The sequence below is a fragment of the Wyeomyia smithii genome, chromosome 3 (genome assembly GCF_029784165.1).
Source record: "Wyeomyia smithii strain HCP4-BCI-WySm-NY-G18 chromosome 3, ASM2978416v1, whole genome shotgun sequence".
Classification (NCBI taxonomy): domain Eukaryota; kingdom Metazoa; phylum Arthropoda; class Insecta; order Diptera; family Culicidae; genus Wyeomyia; species Wyeomyia smithii.
This window is the reverse complement of record NC_073696.1, coordinates 260,194,870-260,217,742: the sequence shown is the minus strand read 5'-3', so window position 1 is coordinate 260,217,742 and position 22,873 is coordinate 260,194,870. Positions and strand designations below refer to the sequence as shown.

At 38.4% G+C, this 22,873-nt stretch overlaps 1 protein-coding gene across 5 annotated transcripts in view; it reads left to right on the top strand.

Moving 5' to 3' along the window:
• Window positions 1-10,475, top strand: part of LOC129731910 (uncharacterized) — a 527,400-nt gene extending 516,925 nt beyond the window's left edge. For all 5 annotated transcript variants that reach the window (XM_055692286.1, XM_055692282.1, XM_055692283.1 and 2 more), the window contains one exon: window positions 6,429-10,475. In XM_055692286.1, coding sequence (XP_055548261.1) covers window positions 6,429-7,870 — 1,442 coding nt within the window. In that variant the 3' untranslated portion in view covers window positions 7,871-10,475. The remainder of the gene's footprint in view (window positions 1-6,428) is intronic.
• The last annotated feature ends 12,398 nt before the right edge of the window (window positions 10,476-22,873 follow it).

The window sequence follows — 22,873 nt, the reverse complement described above, 5'->3', positions numbered from 1 at the left end:
ATTGAGTATGATGGCTTTCCAGTCATCTGTTTATCAAAACGAAAATTTGTTTTCTATTTCCTACGTTCCGATTTAATATAAAATCTTTTTCAAGGATTAGAAAGGATATCGTTTTTTGTCTAATAATATCCTTTCCAATCCTTAAAAAAGATTTTATATTAAATCGAAACGTTGGAAATAGAAAATACATTTTCGTTTTGTTTTATTTTATTTTTTTTTATGTATTTGTCGTTAATCATAAGTAGACCAAATTAATTACATTTCATTCTTAACTTACTAACCTCAAAAAAATATTTTCCTAAGTGTGGTTTTGTTCATTGTTACATCTATTGATTCACAATATTGGTTATAAGATGACATCATTCTATTCAGAGGTTCGTTTTTTCTATAGTTTGTTCGTTGATTACTGATATAAAACAAATTTCTATTTCTTAGAGAACGAGTAGGAGCATAAAAGTTCAAATTCGCCAAGGTTTCTGGGCTGTTTATTCTTTGTGTGATTACATCGTTAACAAAAGCTACCATTGCGAACTCTCGTCGCTTTTTAAGTCCATCCAGATTTATTAACATACAACACGACTCATAGGAAGGTAAAGGTAAAGTCGTCCAACCAAGCTTTCGTAGAGCATACAACAAAAATTGCTTTTGTACTGATTCTATACGGTTAATATGTGTATCATGATATGGCCAAAGTCAGTATATAATGTTTCAACTTGATTTCCTTCATCCATTGCGTTTATAGTGAAAGTTACAAAATTCAACTAGTTTGTGGCCGTTGAACGGCCTTTGATGAAACCGTGTTGTTTGCTAGAAATCAAATTTTTAACTTGTGCAAAAATACGTTGATTGATGATTGATTCAAATAGTTTAGGAATGCACGATATTAGAGCAACTCACGATAGCTTTTAACGTCTGATTTCTTGCCGATTTTGAAAATTGGGATTAAAAATGACTCTTTCCAAATTGGTGGTATTGTGCTGCCTTCTAGGGAAGAATTGAACAACCACAATAGAGGTTGTGCAAGTTCCTTCGACACTGATTTTAAAAATACTGGCGATAGCCCATCTGGTCCCGCACCTCTTGATACATCCAGCGTATTTAAGGAAGCCAAAACTTCGTCAAGAGCTATATAATCAACTGTGACATCTCTCAGTGACTCAGGTAGGTATGAGAAAAACTGATAATCACGATCCTTGTCGTCATGAGTGGTGTAAACATCCTGGAAAAACCCAGCAAATAAATTACTGATTTCACTATTAGTTTGACCATTCCTATTATCTAGATGCATTTTGGATGGAAAGTTGCTCGACTTTTGTTTATCTCTGACAAAATTAAAAAATGACTTAGGATCTGACTTTATATTATTTTCTAGCTTAGTGTTGTAACCATCATAGGCACCTTTGATTTCCATGTTCAATTCGTCACATACTGAAAGATAGAATGAAAGGTTTTTATCACTTTTGTCTCTTTTGTAAACTTTATGGGCTTTTTGTTTTCTGTTTTTGAGATTGATTATTTTTCTGTTGAACCACACTGGGTTTTTTGATGTGCTTGTATGTTTTCGTTTTCACTTTGGGACTGTCTTTTCTAATGTGTCGTATATGATTTCGTGAAACTTATCCACTGCTTGTTCTATATTCAAATTATAAATTTTGGTTTGCCAATCGATACAGTTCAGTTTGCTTTTGATAAGCTCATAGTTGGCTTGTTTGAAGTCAAAGTATGATTCGGACATTTCGCTGTCTAGCAGTGTGGTGCTATTATGTATAAATAAGGAATATTCAATGGCAGTGTGAAACGCTTCGTTTTTCCATAGGGGAGCTGGTGCCTCAGTAACACAGAAATCATCAGTCATGTTTGTAAATAGTAAATCTAGATAACAATTGTTATGATTTACTATTTTGATAAGCAGATGACTGGAAAGCCGATATACTCAATTTTACTAAAGCAATTATCAGTCGTAAGTTGTTGATTATGTCAACTAGTATACCACAGTATAGGGCAAGCTTTATCTTTCGATCAAGACATTGGCGTTCAGAATCCGTTGAGGAATAGTAACATAACATGCAGTGCAATGAGGCACATTTTCGGATACCACCCTACTAAAGTAATACGTAGTTCTACGTCAAAACAGAACATCAAGAATCTTAATCTCAATATTACTTCATTGCATTCAAATTCCTTTATCATTAGCGAGTTGCATTAAAGCATACCAGCAGCGTTAATCAGGGCGACAAATATTCGAAAATTACCAAAACAGTATTTTTGACGTAGAATTACGTCTAACGGCACCGTTCTGGAATAGGGTTGCAAATTGAAATACCGAAAATGTCGAGAGTGTCACGGGAACTGTTCATTACAAATGCCAGTAACTCAATCAGCTTCTGACGGATTTCTTTCATTCTTGCAGCTATCAATCAGAAGATTAGATGAGCGACCACCAAAATACGGAAAACTATGATAGGAAAATTCTAACTACTAAAAAATGTATACCCTCTTTTTGAATGCAGATATCGTTGATTCTGTGCTGAAAAAACCAGGCAATCTGAGTGTCTTCAGAACCAGGATGATATACGGAGGTCGGAAACCGACCCCAGACGCCGTTTTGGAGTTCAAGCTGGTGACTTCCGATAGCCGAAAAACAGCCTAACATGAATGTCGAATTCCACTTAATATGGGTATTTCCCGAACCTATAATGATATACAGAGGTCTTAAATCGACCCCAGCTACCATATTTAATCTCTTTATGGCTTTCACATCATTTCCAGAGATATGTTATTATTGTAATATATTGATACAAGATAATCTATCGGAATCATAGCGTTACAGAGAGTTAAAGGTGAATTATTAATTTCGATTGATTGATTAATTCCAATCAAGTCTATTTCCTAACCTATTGCAAAAAAAAATATTGATACAAGACAGACTTTCGTGAATGCGGCCGTGTTTCAAACACGATCTCTCCAACTTTTTAACTGATCTTCCGTGTCATCCGTGTCAATTTTCAGTGAAAATCCGGTTCAGAGGAGTTTCTTTCGGCTTTTCGGTCTTAAAAATGTAAAAAAAAAACGATGATTTATCTCTTAACGGTTGACAACTAAAAAATTTGATTTTTTTTTCTGCTGCTGTCAAAAAATTTGAATATTTGAGAAAAGTCTGTTATCGGCCTCCGACGAAGCTTTCCCATGATGCCGAAAAAAGAGCGTTGTTTAGCCTTCATGTCGACTTTTCGTATTCATCTCTTGATTCTACCAATGAAATATTTGCAATTTGTTGATCCCTAGTTATTTTTGCACCGGAGGAACTTTACATCCCGAAGAAATCTTCGATTGAGCGACACTGAGGTAGATTCGTTGGGTTGCGTATTTGGGGCACAAATGGAGTCGAGTGATTGTACATGTTTGTGTTTTTTGGCATAATGTGATGATGTTTCATCTAGCCAAAAAACATACCTTTCATTGCTATGAGAATCAAAGAAATGGAATCTAAATTTTGATCCAACAATCGTTCTGGTATATTTCTTGATTAATAGCAAAACCACTATGCTTGAACCACGAATTAAACAAAAAGGAAAAAGTCTTTTTTAATCCTATACTCCGGCCGATCTTACCTTACCTACCTGGCGTATTATTGGTGAGGTTTGCAGGAACCCATACACAATAGAAACCGAAAGATTTTGGCTTTCAAAATGGTTTGCCGTGAACTTTTTGCCAGTTTGTTTCTGCAGTTTACTTTTAACTGTACAATGCGCTGGTGCAACAAAAAGAAGACGATTATCGCCTTCAGATTGATGCTGTCTATACGGATTTAAAAGCTGCTTTTGATCGCGTTGATCACGGGCTTCTTTGTGCCAAGTTTGACAAACTTTGAGCTGCAACTGGAATAGTAGAGTGGCTAGACTCTTATCTATGTAATCGTATGATTGCTGTTAAGCTGGGCTCGTCGCAATCCACTTGGTTTAGCAACAACTCCGGTGTTCCGCAGGGTAGCATACTTGGACCGCTACTTTTTTCATTATTCATCAATGACGTTACAAAAGTTCTTCCACCTGGCACTCGATTGCTGTACGCGAACGACACAAAAATTTTCCAACCTATCGAGACTTTTGAGGATTGTCGTAGGCTCCAATCGCTGATTAACTTGTTCAATGACTGGTGCCTCCGCGACTACATGCTGATAAACGTTCAAAGTGTACCGTAATCAGTTTCCAGCGCAAAAACCAACCGCTGTTGTTCGACGATCGCATTGCTGACACATCTTTGCAAACCAAGGTTGTTAATCGATAACCTATCGAAAACGCCGATAACGATACCGTCTGTTATCGTTATCTACGATGACGCTTACGTCTTCAGACATTATCGTCATTGTCAAAGACGATAGCTGCTGGACGGTATCGAAACAGTAACGTTTGTTTTGCAACAACCACTGCAAGAGTAATTTTTGTATCATTAGATATATAATTTAGATGCATTTCAAATGCAAATATGACAATGCCACAACCTTGCTATTCGTTGTTGTGCTGCAGAAAGCACCTCCAAAGTTAAAACAATCAAAACTCAAACATTTTTTTGCCTGGTGAAAAGCGAAACATAAACAAATAAGGAAAAGTTTCTTCCTGTTGTCTAGTGATGCTTCGTCTCCAACCCACCGAAGTGAAAAAACGCTTCTTCACCCCATGCCTGCTTTTTGATGAAGTCAGTACACCACTCGCTACCACAGCAGACAAAACTGGCATAACACGTTAGTGAGCTGATAATGTCTAGTGACTATCGTCATCGCCGATAACGTTAATGTTTGAAGACGCTATCGTCATCGTCAATAACGATACCATACGTTATCGGTAACGGCGATGACGATTATCGACGATATTCTATCGTATTAACAACCTTGCTGCAAACTAATGCGCACCGCACTAACTACGGCTTGAATGAACCTGTTCGCCGAATGACTCTGGTCTACAACCGGTACTACGATAATTTTAATTTTTAGGTTTAGTAATTTATTGTGCTCGATGTTTGTTTATTCATATTATTTTGTTATTGTATATTAGCCATGTCATACTCGTGAAAGATGCTGGATTTTTATGCCAGCTTGATAGTTGCCTTAATGGCTTCTCAAGGCGGCATTTCCCAGCCATATATATTTATTTTTCATTAAGACTAAAGTCGGATGAAATAATCAATAAATAATAATAATAATAATAAAAGTCGTTCTACCGTGATTATTTACAAGCCTGCTAAACAATACCAGCAAATTATTTTCTCTCGCTAACAAAAACTTGAATGCAAGTTCTATTGCGCTCAAGTTATGCTGTGTGACACAACGTTGCCAGTATGCCAGATAAATCTGGATTTTGCCAGATTTCTGTTTGCGCGCCAGACAAACATATAAACCTCAGAATATGCCAGATATTTGAAAATGAGACAGATTTTTGTCAGGTTTCATCCGCGTCGTCTCGCAAAAGGTCATCATTGCGAGATGGGCCGTGGTGCCCTTTTTCTACCTACACTCGGCGAGCGACAAAAAAGGTTTTTACTTTAAATTTTGTGGGAATTTGATTCAAAAATGAGTGCCAGATTTTTGCTAGACTTATTCTCGTTTTGCCAGATTTTTTTCAAAACTTAGGGGAAGCTCTGGTGTGACAATCCGTAAAGTTGTCAACGACCGTTCATGTTTAATGTTGTTTGTTGCTTTACTCCGCTTGACATGTTACATAACTGCTGCATAAGTTGTGTTCAGGCCTTATACGACGTTTCCCGATCAGAAAAACAAAACAAAAATTTAACAGAGGCTGTTAGTTTGTTATGTGAAAAACCTTTCAGGTTGTGACTCAAATGCGAACCCGTTAGGTGTTAAAATAACAAAAAATATTGTACTAATATATCAAACTTTGTTACTAACGTATCAGCTTTCTATCAAAATTAGATAGTATATAGAGCAGTATAATTACAACCATTGTTAAAAACAGCAGGTTTTTAAAGAGACGAAAAAAATGTGAGATTTGTCTCAGAACAACATCATTTCAGGATTTGTTTTTATTACTCTTTCAGATTCAATTTTGTTATCAAAAGCATATGGGAAAATACAAAATCGTATCAAATTATGTTATTTGTATCGCGTGTTGATAGAATTTTGTAATTCAGCTTAAATGAACGATTTTCTTTAAATCTGTGTTGGAGTAGAGCAGTTTTTTCCCTCAAGTAATGCTTTTTGTTTGTATGCTTGTCTTAAGCTGCGATTCAATCTACTGTTGTCTTCCTCAAATTCGGTTACCTTTCGGTTGAAACTAGGATCATTTCTTGGCGGATTAAAATATTTTCATGCGACAAATAGTTATTATTACACATTTTCAAGTATTTTTGCATATAACTTCCCTCATTTTCACGATCTTACTAGCATTTTTTTCCTTTTTTCTCTTCCCCCACAGTCATCGACGATGAACAGCTGGTCCGAGACGTGGAGTCACGCATTCCCTCGCTGCCGATCGCCTACTGGAGCAAGCACAAGAATGCCGTCCAGAAGAAGGCGACCTGCGCCAAGTATCCGTCGATCTTCGAGCTGGAGTTCAACAACATCTACTGGCAGACGTTGCGCAGCTCGAACGGTACCTTCCAGCTATTCGGAGCGTACTACGACATCCGGAAGCGGTCCCGCATCGGTCCAGCCGTGCGCATTCTCGGCATGATCGACCGGATAGAGCCGAAGGTGAAGACGTTCTGTCAGCTCTGGTTCGACGGTCAGAAGGAACCATTCATCGTGAAAACGTTCGAGTACAAGTACATCTGGTTCAACAAGTGGGGTAACTACAAGCAGGGAATCTACCAGCCATATTTGATTGCTTGTCAGATTCCGAAGCCCTTTCGGGGGCTGGTGCCAGCGTCCGTTTCACTTGTCGAGAAGCAGTGCGATACGGCAACGAACAACCTGCGGGTGTTGTACAATCGACCGCTGGACGACAAGAAGAAAGGCTTCGCGGTATGCGTGAAGGGATTGGACTTCCTGTACGACGATCTATCCGTTCGGTTGGTCGAGTGGATCGAGCTGCTCGGCATCCTAGGAGCGGATAAGATCTTTTTCTACGAACTTCAAGTGCACCCCAACATATCCAAGGTGCTGCGATACTACGAGGAACAGGACCGAGTTCACGTGACTCCGCTGACGTTACCTGGAGGACAACCGAACGTCCCGGGTTTCCAGCATTTATTCCTCTCGAAGAAAACGACCCACAAACGACAGAATGAACTGATTCCGTATAACGATTGTTTGTACAAGAACATGTACAAGTACGAGTTTATCGCGTTGCTGGACATAGACGAGGTGATCATGCCGAAAATGGTGGAAGATCGGACGTGGCGTGATCTGATGGACCGGGTTGTGGCGAAGGGTATGAAGCTGAAAAACGACACCTATCCGAGTTACAATGTGCGCAATGTGTACTTCTTCGATCAGGATCAGCACGATCACGACTGGATCAAGGATACGCCACGTTACATGCACATGTTGCAGCACGTCCAGCGCGCGAAGAACTACACGAAACCTAACCAGTACGTCAAGTGCTTCCACAATCCGGAGCGGGTTCTAACGCTGCACAATCATTTCCCGATTGCCTGTTTGGGTGGGGCTTGCCATTCATTTCCGGTTAGCACGGATGACGCCCAGCTGCAGCATTATCGAGCGGACTGCGTTCGAACGCTGAAGAAGAGCTGCGAGGAGTTCAAGGAGAATCAGGTGCGCGATACCACGATATGGAAGTACAAGGACGAACTGATCCAGCGCACGCGCCGCACCCTAGATCTGCTGGGCTTCTTTCGGCCGTCGTCGGCTGCCGGGGGCCTAGGCCGCGGGAAAGACTCCCTCTACAAGCGGTGATTGTTGCAGAAGCTTCGGCACATGTTTAATCTCTAGTTACGTTTGTTCATTTATTCGGTTGACCAGCGGCGCGGTTCCGGAAGCTCCTCCGCAAAAGAGCGACAGTGCTGCGATCTGCGTCGTCGATGAGGGTGGCGGCCCTCCGTCGGCTCAATCCGAATAAATGAACGATCGATTTGCGGCGAACAAATGAACTGCGACGTGTTATTTCGTTACGAACTGTTTTCCCACACTCACATCATGATCATGATTAATTTTATTACTAATTGTAATCAAATTACTACTTAGAAAGTCAAAGTAATTTATAACGCTAGCAGGAATCGATTGAAAATCAATGTTTTTCGTCTTGTCGTAAGGAGGAATAGAAACAGGAAGCTGTGTGATTTCGAAACTACTACTATTACTGTAATTTACTACGATTTTTCCTATTAACTACGGTTGATCACTACTATTGCTACTTATAGGATAGAAGAAACAAAATAATGTTTTTTTTTACGAAAAAATGATTAGCCGGTGTGCCTTTCGTTGTATTTACTGCTATTAATGCTAGAAAGATCCTCCTAAGGATTTTGTTGAAGTTTGGAGAAGCGGTTCTACGAGTGCCGCGATTGCCAGGTTGAACTAACAATAACTTGACTTCTTAAATTATCATGAACGTTTTATACCTGTTGACTTTAGTGGCTTTAAAGGATCAGTTAACGCGCAGCGAAACTCTGGGGTAAAAATGTGAGGTTAGGAAATTTTTAAACAAAACCAACCGGCGTCGGGCACTTGTTGAACACACGTAGCGTACCTTTCTTCTAGCCTTATCTTTACTGCTATCGGTTAAATTTCCGCGAATATTTACCATTACCCCGTTAGCTCTACCCAACTAAATAGAAGCATATGCATAGTCATAGTTTAGAAACAAAAAAAAAAAAAACAAACGGTGATGTTCATTTATAGTACTTTCAATTTATATTAAATGCTTACTCTTAATAAATTTATAACGCACACACAACCACACTCACACTCAAAGTCGAGCCCTTGAACAAATATAAGCAGTGATTATCCTATAAAGTTAGAGTGTTGTTCGTAAGCTTTCAGATTTAGTCGTAACTTTGCACGGAGTTGTTGAATTTTGAATAAGGGCTATCAAAAAAAGCGCAAAATTTAAAATGTCTTCAGATGTTTTTTTTTGTAATATGATACAACTTTGATGAAGACGCCACATTAATCTAACCAGTCACTTTTGTAATTTGAAATAGAATACTGCTCTTATTTAATAGTCTTCATTGAAAAAAAAATATCTAGACTTAATTGTTTACAAAGAGGACGGATGAATTTAAAATTTAGATTATTACTTAAATGACTCGCTCTATAAATCTCAGGCCTTCAACAAAGTTGTACCGCATTACGCATAATACTTTATGCAGCCCCGTCCGGAAAAGCAATTGTGATCTTGAATGACGAACTTATAATATCAGTAGTAGCATCTCTAAAAAAGCCAAACAACTGTGCAAAGTTAATTCAACATCGGAAACAACAAAATACAAAACAAATAAACTTTTTCGCCAAATCAAACACAAAACAAACACTTTGGGCACACTGCAAATAGTCAAATTCAAAACTTGCGCCACCATTAGTGTAAAAAATACACTCGAAAAATCGACGACAAATCAATTCCTCACTGGAAGCAAAACCACATCTCCCCCTCTTAGGCTAAGCTAAAATCAGATTTAGAAAATGCTCTTTCTGTTACAAACCTTCCTAGGGGCCCGGAATCTACAAATGGAGAAGCGCGGAAAAGGAGAACATAAAACATACCTTAGCTAGGATGTTCCAATACCCAATGTAAAATAATCGTATTCTGTATATATTAAAGACTGACTCTAGAAAAGCCGTACAAACTGCGGGCGCGCAGTTGGTACAGGAGAATGAGCGATAGTAATCTATTGTCTACTTAGCTGTGTAAGTATCAGAAAGGAGACAAAAAAAAGTTGTGAACGCGAATAGGTCGGACGCGTCCGCCTTGAGTGTAGTAGTAGCTGTAAAGTAATTTATTTTCTCTGCTTCTCGTCCACGCGTTAGAGCTTAAAAGAAACTCAATAATAAACACGTGAAAATTTCCACTCAGAAAAAAAAAAACAAACAACATCACAAAAAAACACTGATTAAGTTTAGCTTTCGCCTCCGGGAAAACTCAACACTTAATTCACTCGAAACCTTCGAAACCCGCTCGCTATCGATGTGCGTGTAGTAGGACTACACCAATACCACAATGCGTATGTCATTTCAAGTACCAGTTATCCACTAGGACTGTCATCATTATCAGTAGTAAGAAAACCCATCATAAATTGTTATCGGTGCACCACCCGAGAAAACCCCAACTGTGCAAAGAAAACGAAAAAGAAACATTACTGCAAGGAGCAAAAATCGTGTACAGTAGAAATTTTCCTCTTTTGGAAGAACAGAACAGATAGAGTTGTAGAACGAATGAAAACTAGTGACGGTTACAACTTCAAGAATATGTAAAACCGGGGGTCAAGGGAAACAAAAAGGAAAAACAGAGAAGGATGCGCAATAAAGTCATATACAATGCGGAAAAGTACGTGTACCCACCTTGGATCGTTCGATTTCTTTGATGAACTGGAAAGAAAAATTCAAACACACACAAACACACGGTTGGCAATAGTAAAATAAATATTCTTTACTTCTTTGATTTGATTCGTTTTCTTTTTCGGTGTTTTGGTTTGGTTGATGGTAAAAAATGCAAAGTTTCCTTACAAACTAGATTAAACAAATAAAAAAACATTTTCTAAGCTCTGAGTTTTCTAGACTGTTCTAGATTTTTCTTTATCGATTTGAAGGTTGGTTTTGGCTGCTGCGTCTTTCGTTGGATGGAAAAAACGGGTTCTTATTTATAGGTTTTTTTTTTCTTTCTTCTGGTATGGTTCAAACGAGTACTTTCCAATGGCATATCGTTAGGTATAGTATCGTTTCTTATTTGGAAATCCTTTTGGTACGGTGTGGATCATACTTTCTAGCGGTGGATGGAGTTGTTTTTTCACTGTCGGTGGTAAAGATAATTTGGAGCAGCTTTAAACCAACGGTTTGTATTAACGGAAAAAGTTTAGTATACTTTAGAATGATTTAAAGAGATACAAAAATATTAGTTGATTACTCAAGTAATATACAACTCCAATGATGAGTTTATTGCTTCAACAAAAACATCAAGATCCTTTCTTTGAAGATTCTTTTCGAAGAACATTTATTAAATCCGCAAAGGCTTGGTTAAAAATGTGCGAGATTCCTGGATCACGGGAACGAATTCTCAAGAAACATTCGACTCCCGGGATTTCGCGTTCCCGAAGCCCGCAACTTGATCAAGACAGATTAAGCAGCAGAAAGATCAGCCGAACAGGATGCTAACTCTTGGGCGATTCAAGAATACTATTTAATAATACTACAGTGAACTTTAGCAATGTTTAACAGCAGGAATTTGCATTATTTGAGCTCAACGGACAATTGTCAGCGAATGTGGAGCAGCTGTTTGATGCCTCGAAGACCCTGGAGCCTATTTCGTCGAACAGTGAGCGTGTTCTGCTCTTCTGCAAATATTTGCAGTGAATTCCCGGGGCCTTGGAACTCCTGAGATATGAAATTTTTTATTCTCGTTTGCCGGAAAAACAATTTTTAATTTTTCAATGTTTAGTAACGTCTACTAAAAATTTGGATTTTTTTGAGGTTCTTTTACTTCACAACAAACACGCTCAAAAAGAAATGAGAGTGTGCTCATGAGAGCTCTCTCTCTCTCCTCATTATGCCAGTATTCTTTGTTTTGTTTATACATACCCAGTTTTGTTCAAAATGGCGTCAAAACAGAGAGCATTCCGCAAGCGCATTGTACAGTTAGCTATGAACTGAACCACAATTTTGGTAAAAAGTTCGCGAAAACCATTTTGAAAGCGAAAATCTTCCGATTTCTATTGTGTATGATTTCCTGCAAACCTCAACCACAGACAAACAGACGTGCCACTTCGAAGAAAAATTCTCATAAATCTTCGTCCTTATTCGAAAGCTTATTGCCAACTAACTTATTTTCGTAAAACGGCTTTTGTCTTTGCTAATGGGTGTGCATCGATATTGAAAAAGTCAAGGTGCGCAGCCCTAAATTGAAAGATAATGTTATTTATAGCATTTTTGTAGAATATTTCGACTTTCTAAAAAATTGTTTTCAGGTTGCCCGAACGTGATTTATGAAAAATGACTTTTTTGAGCCACAAAAGCACTCTTTTGCACTTTTTTCAAATCTGTTCGATTCCTATGTTTTTCCAAATATTTTTTTTTATTTTTGTGGGATTGTTTTTTAATATTTTGTATGGTTCAGTTCAGCATCGCATTCAATTATTTAACTCACAGAGCCCATTGAACATCACAAAAAAGTGAATTTTTCTCTTAATTTTTAGATAAAACCCTTCAAGGCACATATAAAAAATTTTCGATCAAGAACTGAAACTTTTACTGCTAAGCGGGATTCAAGACGAAAATTTACATGAAAAAAGATCCTTGATATCTTATCGGTGGGCTGAGATATTACCGTTTTTACATGTGATGGAAAACTATGCATTTTGTCAAAAACGCCACTAAAGCTCAATATATCCATTGCACAGTGTTTTATTCTGCCGTTTGTGATTCAAACGTTGATTATAGCCATAAGTTATTTTCGGAGAAGTTTCAGGATATTCAACAATGCATCTTTGAATGTAGAAAGATGGGTGATCAATCCACCAATGAGGGAGATACAAAATTTACTTTTTAATCAGAATAATAGACGCAAGGTGTCTTCGACAAAGTTTCAGGTTATTTTAAAACAAGAAACTTTACCGAAGACACCATGTTTCTATCTCTTACATATTACGAGCAACATTGAGTTTTCTATCAGTAGGCAATAAATCACAATTTTCGTTCTAATTTTGTTCGCAGATTTTTCCGAATTTTTAAACCTTCTACTAAGTTATCAGCCATCTAAAAACGCATTTGTTTTCTGAACATTGTATTTTTCTATCTCCCAGCATAAAACAGTTATTTAACATATTTGTTAAAATGCATAGTTTTCCATCTAAACATATAAAAATGCAGCCCTGTCTGGCTGTCTGTCTGATCCATATAGGCTTGGAAACTACTGAACCGATCAGCGCGAAATTTTTTATAGAGGGGTTTTAGGGGCTGAGAAAAATGACTATGATAGTTCGAGACCTCTCCCTCTTCTGTAAGGGAGGGGTCCCATACAAATGAAACGCAAATTCATGCACATCTCGAAAACTAACAAGGCAAATGGAACCAAATTTGGCAGGTGCATGTTTTTAGGGGTAACAAAGATGTCTATAATGTTTCGACACCCCTCCTTCTTCTGTAAGGAGGGGTTCCACACAAATTTCTGCACATCTCGAGAAATAATCAAGCAAATGGAACCAAATTTGATATGTTGAGGTTTTTGCGAGCAAGAAAAATTTTCGACTCCAGACGCCATTGTTAAATTTAAGATGGAAACTTCCGGTTTCTATGCGGAAAATGCCTCCAAATATCATTTTAAAATCCAAGATGGCGACTTCCGCTTTCTGAAAAACAGCCAAAAATGGCCGATTTCCATCCAATATGAGATGTTTCGATACAAGAATGATACACAGGAGCTAGAATCGACCACAGACACCATTTTGAATTCTAAGTTGGTGACTTCCGGTTTCTGGAAAACAACCGAAAATGATTAAATAACACCTATAATGGGTGTTTCTTTAACCAGAATGATGCATGGAGTTAAAAATTGACCTCAGACACCATTTTGAATTATAAGATGCCAACTTCTGGGAAACAACCGAATACTACTACATATGAATATTTCCGTAATCGAAATAATGTATAGAAGCCAAGCATTGACCCTGGACCAAGGTTGTTAATCGATAACTTATCGAAAACGCCGATAACGATACCGTTTGTTATCGTTATCGACGATGACGCTTACGTCTTCAAACATTATCGTCATTGTCAAATACGATAACTGTTGGATGGTATCGAATCGATAACGTTTGTTTATTAACAACCACTGCAAGACCAATTTTTGCATCATTATATATCATTTAGATGCATTTTAAACGCAAATATGACAATGCCACATACCTTGATATTCAATGCCTTGCTATTTTGTGCTACAAAAAGTGCCTTAAAAGCTAAAACAATCAAAACTCAGTCATTTATTTTCCTGATGAGAAGCGAAACATAAACAAAAAAGGAAAAGTTTCTTTTTGTTGCCTAGTGATGCTTCGTCTCCAACCCTCTGAAGTGAAAAAATGCTTCCTCACCCCGTGTCTGCTTTTTGGTTAAATCGTTACACCACTCGCTACCACAGCCACGGGAATGGCATCGCTATCAGCTACCATACATTTGACGCGTTACCAACATCACTGGCTCTGGCACCCGAAAAATGGGCAGTTTACTCTTATCTTATGTTGATTCGGGCAAACCGGCTAAATGTTGACTGCAATTATTAATAGCATATCAGACAGTTTTGAGCAATTTCCTAAGGTTTTCACATGGTATGTGATATTCTAAGTGATATTTAGTACATTAACTGTGTCCCAAAGCAAAGTGGGACAAACGGTACAGAAATAGATGTTCGTAACGCTTGAAGGCTACCATACCATTCCCCTGACCACAGCAAACAAAACTGACATAAGACGTTAGTGAGCTGATAACGTCTAGCGACTATCGTCATCGCCGATAACGTTAATGTTTGAAGACGCTACCGTCATCGTCAATAACGGTACCATACGTTATCGGTAACGGCGATGACGATTGTCGACGATATTCTATCTCATTGACAACCTTGCCCTGGACACCATCTTGAATTCGAAGATGACCACTCTCAGTTTCTGGAAAACAACGAAAATATCTGAATACCACCCAATATGAGTATTTTTTTTAGAGGTGATGTACTATAGGCAAAAGTCGAGGATGTTGTCATTCCGATAAAACCAATAATTTCAAACGATATAAACAAATCGCAAGAAATCAATGAATTTGTAATGTTGAAAAATATTAAATTAAACACAAAAATAGGCGAGAAGAAGTTTGCCGGGTCAGCTAGTCATATATCAAAATGCCAATTTCTCAGCTCCCCGATTATAAATCAAGGATATTTTTTTCATGTAAATTTTCGTCGTAAATCTCGCTTTACAATGAAAATTTCAGTTTTTGATCAAAAATTTTTTTTATTTGTGTTTTGAAGGGTTTTATCTAAAAATTATTTGCAAAATTAATTTTTCTGTGATGTTTAATGAGCTCTGGGAGTCGAAAAACTAAATGCAATGCTGAACTGAACCATGCAAAATATTCGAAAACAACCCCACAAAAATGAAAAAAAATATATGGAAAAATTTAGGAATCAAGCATAATTGAAAAAAGCGCAAAAGAGTGGGTTTGTAGCTAGAAAAAGTCATTTTTGCATAAATCACGTTTGGTCAACCTGACAACATTTTTTTAGAAAGTCGAAATGTTCTACAAAAATGCTATAAATAACATTATCTTTCAATTTAGAGCTGAGCACCTTGACTTTTTCAACATCGATTATTTTTTGCTTATATCAACAGACCGTCATCGAGTGGCACGTCTGTTTGTCTGTGCCTCAACTGTGATACGTCAGGAAGGTGGAAGATCAACCGGCCAGAGCAGTGAACAGAAAAGGTTTTTTTTTGTTTTTTTTTTGTTTTTTTTTTTGTTTAAACCAAATGATTTGGCTATCAATCAAAACATATACCAGAACGAATGTTTCAATAACATCATGATTTCATTTCTTTTAAAAACCATACCGATAAAAAATATGTGTTTTGGCCAGATAAAATATCATCAATTTACATCGAAAAATTAAACTTCGAGATCGGGCAAAAATAAACAATTTTCTGGGACAGTTTATCAGCTCAAAAACTTTTCGGTTTCAAAAAACGATTTTTTGAAGAAATTTCCCTAGAGACAGCATCAGATCAGAGATTGAACAAATAATACTCAAACCTAATCTTCTTAAACCCCGGAGAGAAACAACTTTATTTTCCAATTATTCTCTCTGTCCATCTCTAGCCTTTTAATTCTTCTTATTCTTTTGACTACATCAATACTCTCTTTTTTGTCGCCACGTATTTCGTTACCATGCGGACGTCGTTGTTTTTTCCACGGGAAACAAGGTTTCTAGTATCAGCTGGTTATTCCAGCGAAGGAATATCGAGGAAACATCCATCCCCAGCCCCAGATTACGCAACAAAAGGCTGCTTGAAATGTCTGCCTGGCTATGAAAATGGAGTTTTGTGACTTCTCCTAGTTCTGGGAAGAAGGCTACTGCACGATTACGCTGAAAATTTCATGGAGTTTTTTTTTTTTTCGAGAATACTAACTTTTGATACCTATCGCTAAATCAGACCTATGAAAAGACGCCATTTTTATATGACCAAAAAATAACAAGCAAAATATTGGAACTACGGCGGGTTCGAATAGGAAATGGAGCCACAAAAAAGTCACATACAACCCAGTGCAAAATCATAGGCGCGTCTAAGGCCTGCGCTAAACGCAGGTGATTTCCATTGACAAAAAAGTTTTTCAGGTTTGTTCAATTTTGTCCTCGAAAATTTACCGTAATTGAGAAGCTGGCAACAAGGCAAACTAATTCTAGTTATGGTGGCTGTTTCTCGCGGAATAAAATGGTGTAATTAGTGAAATCGTTAAGTCCGGATTCTAGAGCAGTGAAAAAGTGAATCACCGGACCGCTCTGGGCAGTAAAAGTATCGTTAAAAACGAAGCGATGCAAACAAATAAACCAAAATCCGTAAGTTGGACAATCTGCTTCGTTTTTTTGTTTGTTTGTATTCTCGCTTATTTTCCGTCGGTCAAGTTTCGCCACTGTTGTTGTACCAATCACCGACGCCCGGGAAGGCGACTCCACTTAGGACCCTAACTTACGAACCGTTGATTCACAGACCGGCGCCAACGGCTTTACTTCCTCATGAAATGGAAGGCGTGATCTCAGAGATTTTTCGCCTCAGAAAATCCCCCGGTGTCGACTAGGATTAAATCTAGACCAGTTGGGTTTGTTGTGAGTGAGTCACGCCACCCCAAAACCATCGACACCTGTGTCGGCGTTGGGATTCGATCCCAGCATATCTGCAATTTTTTTACTATACATAGACTTCGCAGCCAACTTTTAAGTGTACAGGACAATTGCGGGGCTAGCGCTACGATCCTACTGACACTAACAGTCTCTCCCGAGCCGGGACTCGAACATACGATGACTGGCTTGTTAGGCCAGCATCGTACCGCGAGACTAGCTGGGTCGAATTCCGATACGGAATGTAGCACCAAGGCTTTGCATTTTTTTTATATCTGCATTTTTTTTAGTTATTCTTTGCCAGCTTTTATACTCAATAGGTGTCTTAGGTTTTTCCAGATTAGGGATGTTACGGATATCCACATCCGTAAATGCGGAACATCCGTATGAAAATCGACATCCGCATTCACATCTGCATCCGTAATCACATATCTGCATCCGCGTCCGCATCTGCAGATGTCTAAAAATCACCTCCATAACATCCCTGCAGTCAGGATAATAACGAACTCGTGCGTAGCACCATCAGCATGTTTACTATTGGTTTAAACGGATTTCAGATCGTAGAATTTGATGAACTTTAACCATTGTTTCCTCCGGTTTGAATGCAAAAAAGCTTTTCGAAACGTTTACCAATCCTACTCAAAATACATGACTATATTTTTGAACAATCAGTACAATGTTCAAGAGCATATTTGTGCATTTTGAGTACCTACCATTAGTAACAATTTCGAAAGGCATTTTGCATCCAAACCAGTGGTGCTCTAGAGTAACCATGGTAGAGAGAGAATTAAATTTACTTAACAAACCACCCACACTCAGGCGTAGCCCCAACAACATTCTTACATTCCAAAAGAATATAAAAACTTCTGTTTTTCGAGTGCTTCAATCCTATGATATGTTGGTTGTAATCGTCCACATCGTGTAGTATATATTTTGCATTTTACTGAGATATATGACACGCACTTGTGCGTGGCCCCAATAGCATTCTATTGTTTTTCCACTTTAAATCAGTCTCAAAATAGGAAACTGCGTTTGAAAAATAGACGAACGGGTGACAGGATATCTAGAGACTCCGCGTCGATACCTTCCATGAGGGCGCATTTTCTACAGATAGATTACACTGGTCGAAAAAATAAAAAAACAACGCATTCCAAGAGCCCAAACCGGAAAAAAGAAAGATTATAGCTATTCAACCTTTCCTATAAATTTTGGTGAATGTAATTCAGTTTCTTTATTGCAGAAAATTTTGAACTTTTGACGTAGAACTGCGTTTTTCTTCAGCCCACTACATAGGGATGTAAATAGAAAATCTATTACGAGAGAGGACTGCCTATAAATCGATTTGTTTTCAACGGGCTTCCTTCATTCTTGCAGCAATCGGTTGGAAAATTGCTTCTAGTCAAACTAATTACATTCTTTTGGTACTTGTAGAACGGACGTACGGGTCTATATTAGCAGTAGCGTAGTGGATTGCGGCAGTATCAGCTGGCATTCAGAATTTGCTTTCGGCCTACACAAATCACTTGCCGGTTAGTCACATATCTCAGCAGCAGCGCGGTAGCAGCAAACGTTTCGATTTGCCGCTTGAGAGCATTGACCTTTTCCTCCGCGATGAAGCTTTGCCTTATTTGGGCAACAACATAAGCAAGCATTCTGTGCTGAATTCTAGCAATCAAAATCTGCCGCGGCCGTCTAATATATTAGGTGTCTGCAAACACTTAATAAACTCAAATGTTGACGGGTAAAAGTCGTTGTAAAAATTGAAATTAGTTCGAAAAAAAGTTCCTCGCTTCTACGTTAAGGCTGATACAAATTTCGAATTCTTTTTATGTCCAAAGTTATCAAACTTAGCAAAGGGGGTGGCAAAAAATAAATAACACCGAGACGAAAGAAAAAAGAAATATCTTTGATAAAAGTTTGTGTGCAAGTTATGACGTTTGTAACTTGCACTCAAATAAATGTTGAAAAATAACACTTTATTATTATTATTATCTATTTCGCTTGCCTTTTGACGACACTCTCTCTGTCACTAGACTGGTTCATTGCTAAATTAAGCATTAATGCTGTCGGAAAACAAATTAAATGAATAAAACGGTATGAGCTTTTTTTTCTTCCCCTTCCAATATTCAAGATTTTTGAAGGGGGAGGGTGACATAAAATGAAAAAAAAATTTGTAACGGCCTTAATTGCAAAAAAAAATCAAAATTCCCAGAATTGGCTAGAAAGCTATAATCTTTCGTTCAACTTGTTCACATTTTCTTCTGTCAGCACTTGTTTCCAGTATATAAAACTGATTTAGCGAACTTTACCAATAACACTGGTAAACACAGGTTGTGCTCTGGAGCCCAAACTGAAAAAAATGAAAGATTATAACTTTTTAACCATTCCTGTGATTTTTGGTGTATACAGAATTGTGTCAAAGTGTGACAGAGTAATTGCTCGCCGAGTTCGTCACTTCTACGATGGCTTATGGGAAAACACATATGAGTCTCTGAAAAAGTTATCTTCACTAGGGGCACTAGAATTCACAGAAATGGCTGAAAAGCTATAATCTTCCATTTTCGTGGACTGATTAAAGTAGTTACTTCTGATTAAGCCGTCCCACATCCTACTTTGAAACAACAAAAAAATAGTTTGTAAAAAACAGAAGTTTTTTGAAGTAGAATACTTCTCTCAGGAAGCTCGGCTACATAGGGATGTGAAATGAAAATCTAAAACTGAAAAAAGTGAAAAATATGTCCAATTTCAAATGCTAATAAATCGGTTAGTATTCGATGGATTTCCTTCGTTCTTGCAGCAATAGATTGGAAAATCTTCTAAGATTCTTCCCAAAATAAGATAATTGTAATTTTATTATTCACACTATTGTACTATTGAAAATATTCAAGCCTTGTCAAAACGAAAAATTCGACCTCTGATTGGTCGTTATATGCTTGCTTCCCAAGCATGGTCGACAGGATCATATACCTTGCAATTGAAAACATGCTATTTGGCCTATATAAGAGCCTGTTTCAGCCGAAGCCGCTCATAATAGTTCTAGACAGCGACAACAGCAGTCGTCCTTCCTTAGCAGCAGCACTAGCCCTGTGTTTGGTCACCACGTCTCAGGAGCAGCGCGGTTTTTTTCAACGTGTGTCGCCAGACAGCCATTATTCCCCCCCTTGTTGGGGCAGCATGAAGATTGCCATCGGGAAATAAAATTTTGGAAATCATAATGCCTTTTTCAAGGCAAATAAACAAGTCATTGAAAGTTAATAATATTTGTCATTCTGTGTTGCATCCTAGCAATTTAAATCTGTCGCACCCGTCGAATTTACTAATGTGAAATAGCTTCCACAGTGCATGTTGTCCGTGTATCTTAGATCCCCCAATGTTAGGGCAGCTCAAAGGTTGTAATTAGCAACCGATTTTGAACCGCAAAATGCTTTTTCAAGGCAAATAAAATAATTGAAGGTTAATAATTTTCTGGCATCAACACAAGCAGACATTCTGTGCGGAATGCAATCAAATTCTGTAGTAGTTGTCTAATTTTTACTTTCACTTTATTTAGTAAACCCCCCACTGTAGGAGCAGCGCAAAGGCTGCGATCAGCATAACCGACATTGAATAATAAACTGCCCTGTTAAAACGCATTCACAAAAGCAGTTAGTTCGACTATGCAGAGCTTATATGAAGTCGATTCAATCAATCAGCATAAACAGAATTTCGTCGTCTCCCAGCTGCCAAGTTGCTACATGATGCAACACGCAACAGCGAGCAAACGAAATCGCTTGATGTTACAAACCGCAATAAGACACGGGTTAAAACCGTTGCGTGTGTGAGAGCACCATTGGTGTTTATTCGCTGGATACACTATCTACTGTCTACTGAACGCAATAATCTGCTTACATGCGACACGGGGACGGGAACATTTTCTTCAACCAAGCTGCACAACACGACACAAAACATGTTATTTTGTTGCTTCAATGAGAGTGCTATCGGTCCGGCTCGACAAGAAATCATTTTTGTGCATCCGTGCTACGAAACTGAGGAAAAACTTTAGAAACTGAAAAAAGAGGTGGAGCTTATCAAATGATCGCTCTGAACCAGAATGAAGTCACACATATTTTTCAAGTTATATCATTCCACCACGTACGAGAAATAATTCATTCCTATTTTCATCCCTATATAAGAGCCTGTTTTAGTCGAAGCCGCTCATAGTAGTTCTGAACAGCGACGACAGCAGTCCTCCCTTAGCAGCAGCGGGAGCATCAGTGGGTACCATCGATAGCGGATAGCGGCCACAACTGTGCCATGGCTGCGGATAAGCGTTGCAGTTGCTCAGCATTCGGGCCAGCGTATAGCGGCCACAACTGTGGCATGGCTATGCATAGCGTAGCTGTTGCAGCGGGTATATCAGCATCGAAAGTAGCAGGGTCAGCTGATGCAACGACACTCTCTCCACTAAAATGCTGTTTCAGTGTGGTAGCGGGAAGCATCAGCAGCAGGCTCGCATGAAGTGAATACATCAGCCAGCAACTTTCTCTAAGGCCTCTGCCATAGTAGACGCTTGAAGCGGCGCGAACCGATTCGCTCGGCCGTAGGTTAATTTGCAGCTCTACTGATGGCTGTACATTAACCTACAGCCGAGCGAATCGGTTCGCGTCGCTTTTCGCGTCTATTATGGCAGAGGCCTAATGGGAAAGTTGTATCATTTTGTTCAGAAGAATATTATTGTCGGTAATATTACAGAGATGCGATTGCGTAAATCCGATTTTGAATTGAACAATTGTTCTTTTGAGAACAAATAAAACACTTATTTGAAGAGTTAATAGCTAATAGCAGTATAGTGACAGCCTCAGCGGTAGATGCAGATGCAGCCGGTACTTCCCTGAGGCCGATGTGGAAGTAAATGGGAGCAGCACGGCGAAACAGCTCGGGTAATGCTTAGACGGGCGTCATTTTTCGTTGTTGATATTCCCCACATGAAACGACGCGCTTTCGTATGATAGCGGTGGTATTAGTGGTAGATGCATTTGCCAACACTTGCTCCAGTAAAGCCGTGTCTAGTTTTCAATGTGAAAACACCTTTCTCATTGTGTTGACCGTGCGCCTTAGTCCTCACTATCAAGGTAACACAGAGATGTAAGATAAACACTTGATCCTATGATAAATTGAACAATTGTCCTTATAAGGACAACAAATGAATTAATGAAGATTTAATTTTGAATTAGAATACTTCTCTCAGGAAGTTCGGCTACATAGGGATGTGAAATGAAAATCTAAAACTGAAAAAAGTAGGAAAAATTTCAAATGCTAATAAATCGGTTAGTTTTCGATGGATTTCCTTCGTTTTTGCAGCAATCGATTAGAAAATCTTCTAAGATTCCTACCAAATGCATGAAATTGCAATTTTATCATTCGAACTATTGTACTATTGAAAACTATTAAGCCTTGTCAAAACATAAAATTCGACCTCTGATTGGTCGTTATATGCTTGCTTCCCAAGCACGGTCGGCAGAGTTATGAACCTAGTAAATTGGGAATGCATCATTTGGCCTATATAAGAGCTTCATCAGATAATAAACAAACATTTCATCGGATATTGAATTGAACAACTGAAATTTGAAGAACACAAATGATTATTTGAAGAGTTGATATTTTCTCGTTTTGCGCTATAATCCAAAGTTGAGCAAAATCATTTCAAATCGCCTGGAAATACGCGAAAATTTAATCGACCATTTTTGATTTGAATGAAACTTTGCACACGTATTTGGCTCAGCAAACTGAGCATTTTCCACAGATGGAGTGATTTTTTACACCCATGAGTTACATTCTAAAAGGGCGTGTGCCTTTTGGCATAGGTTTTATTGAAAGCATTGTAGCCCAGAAACCGT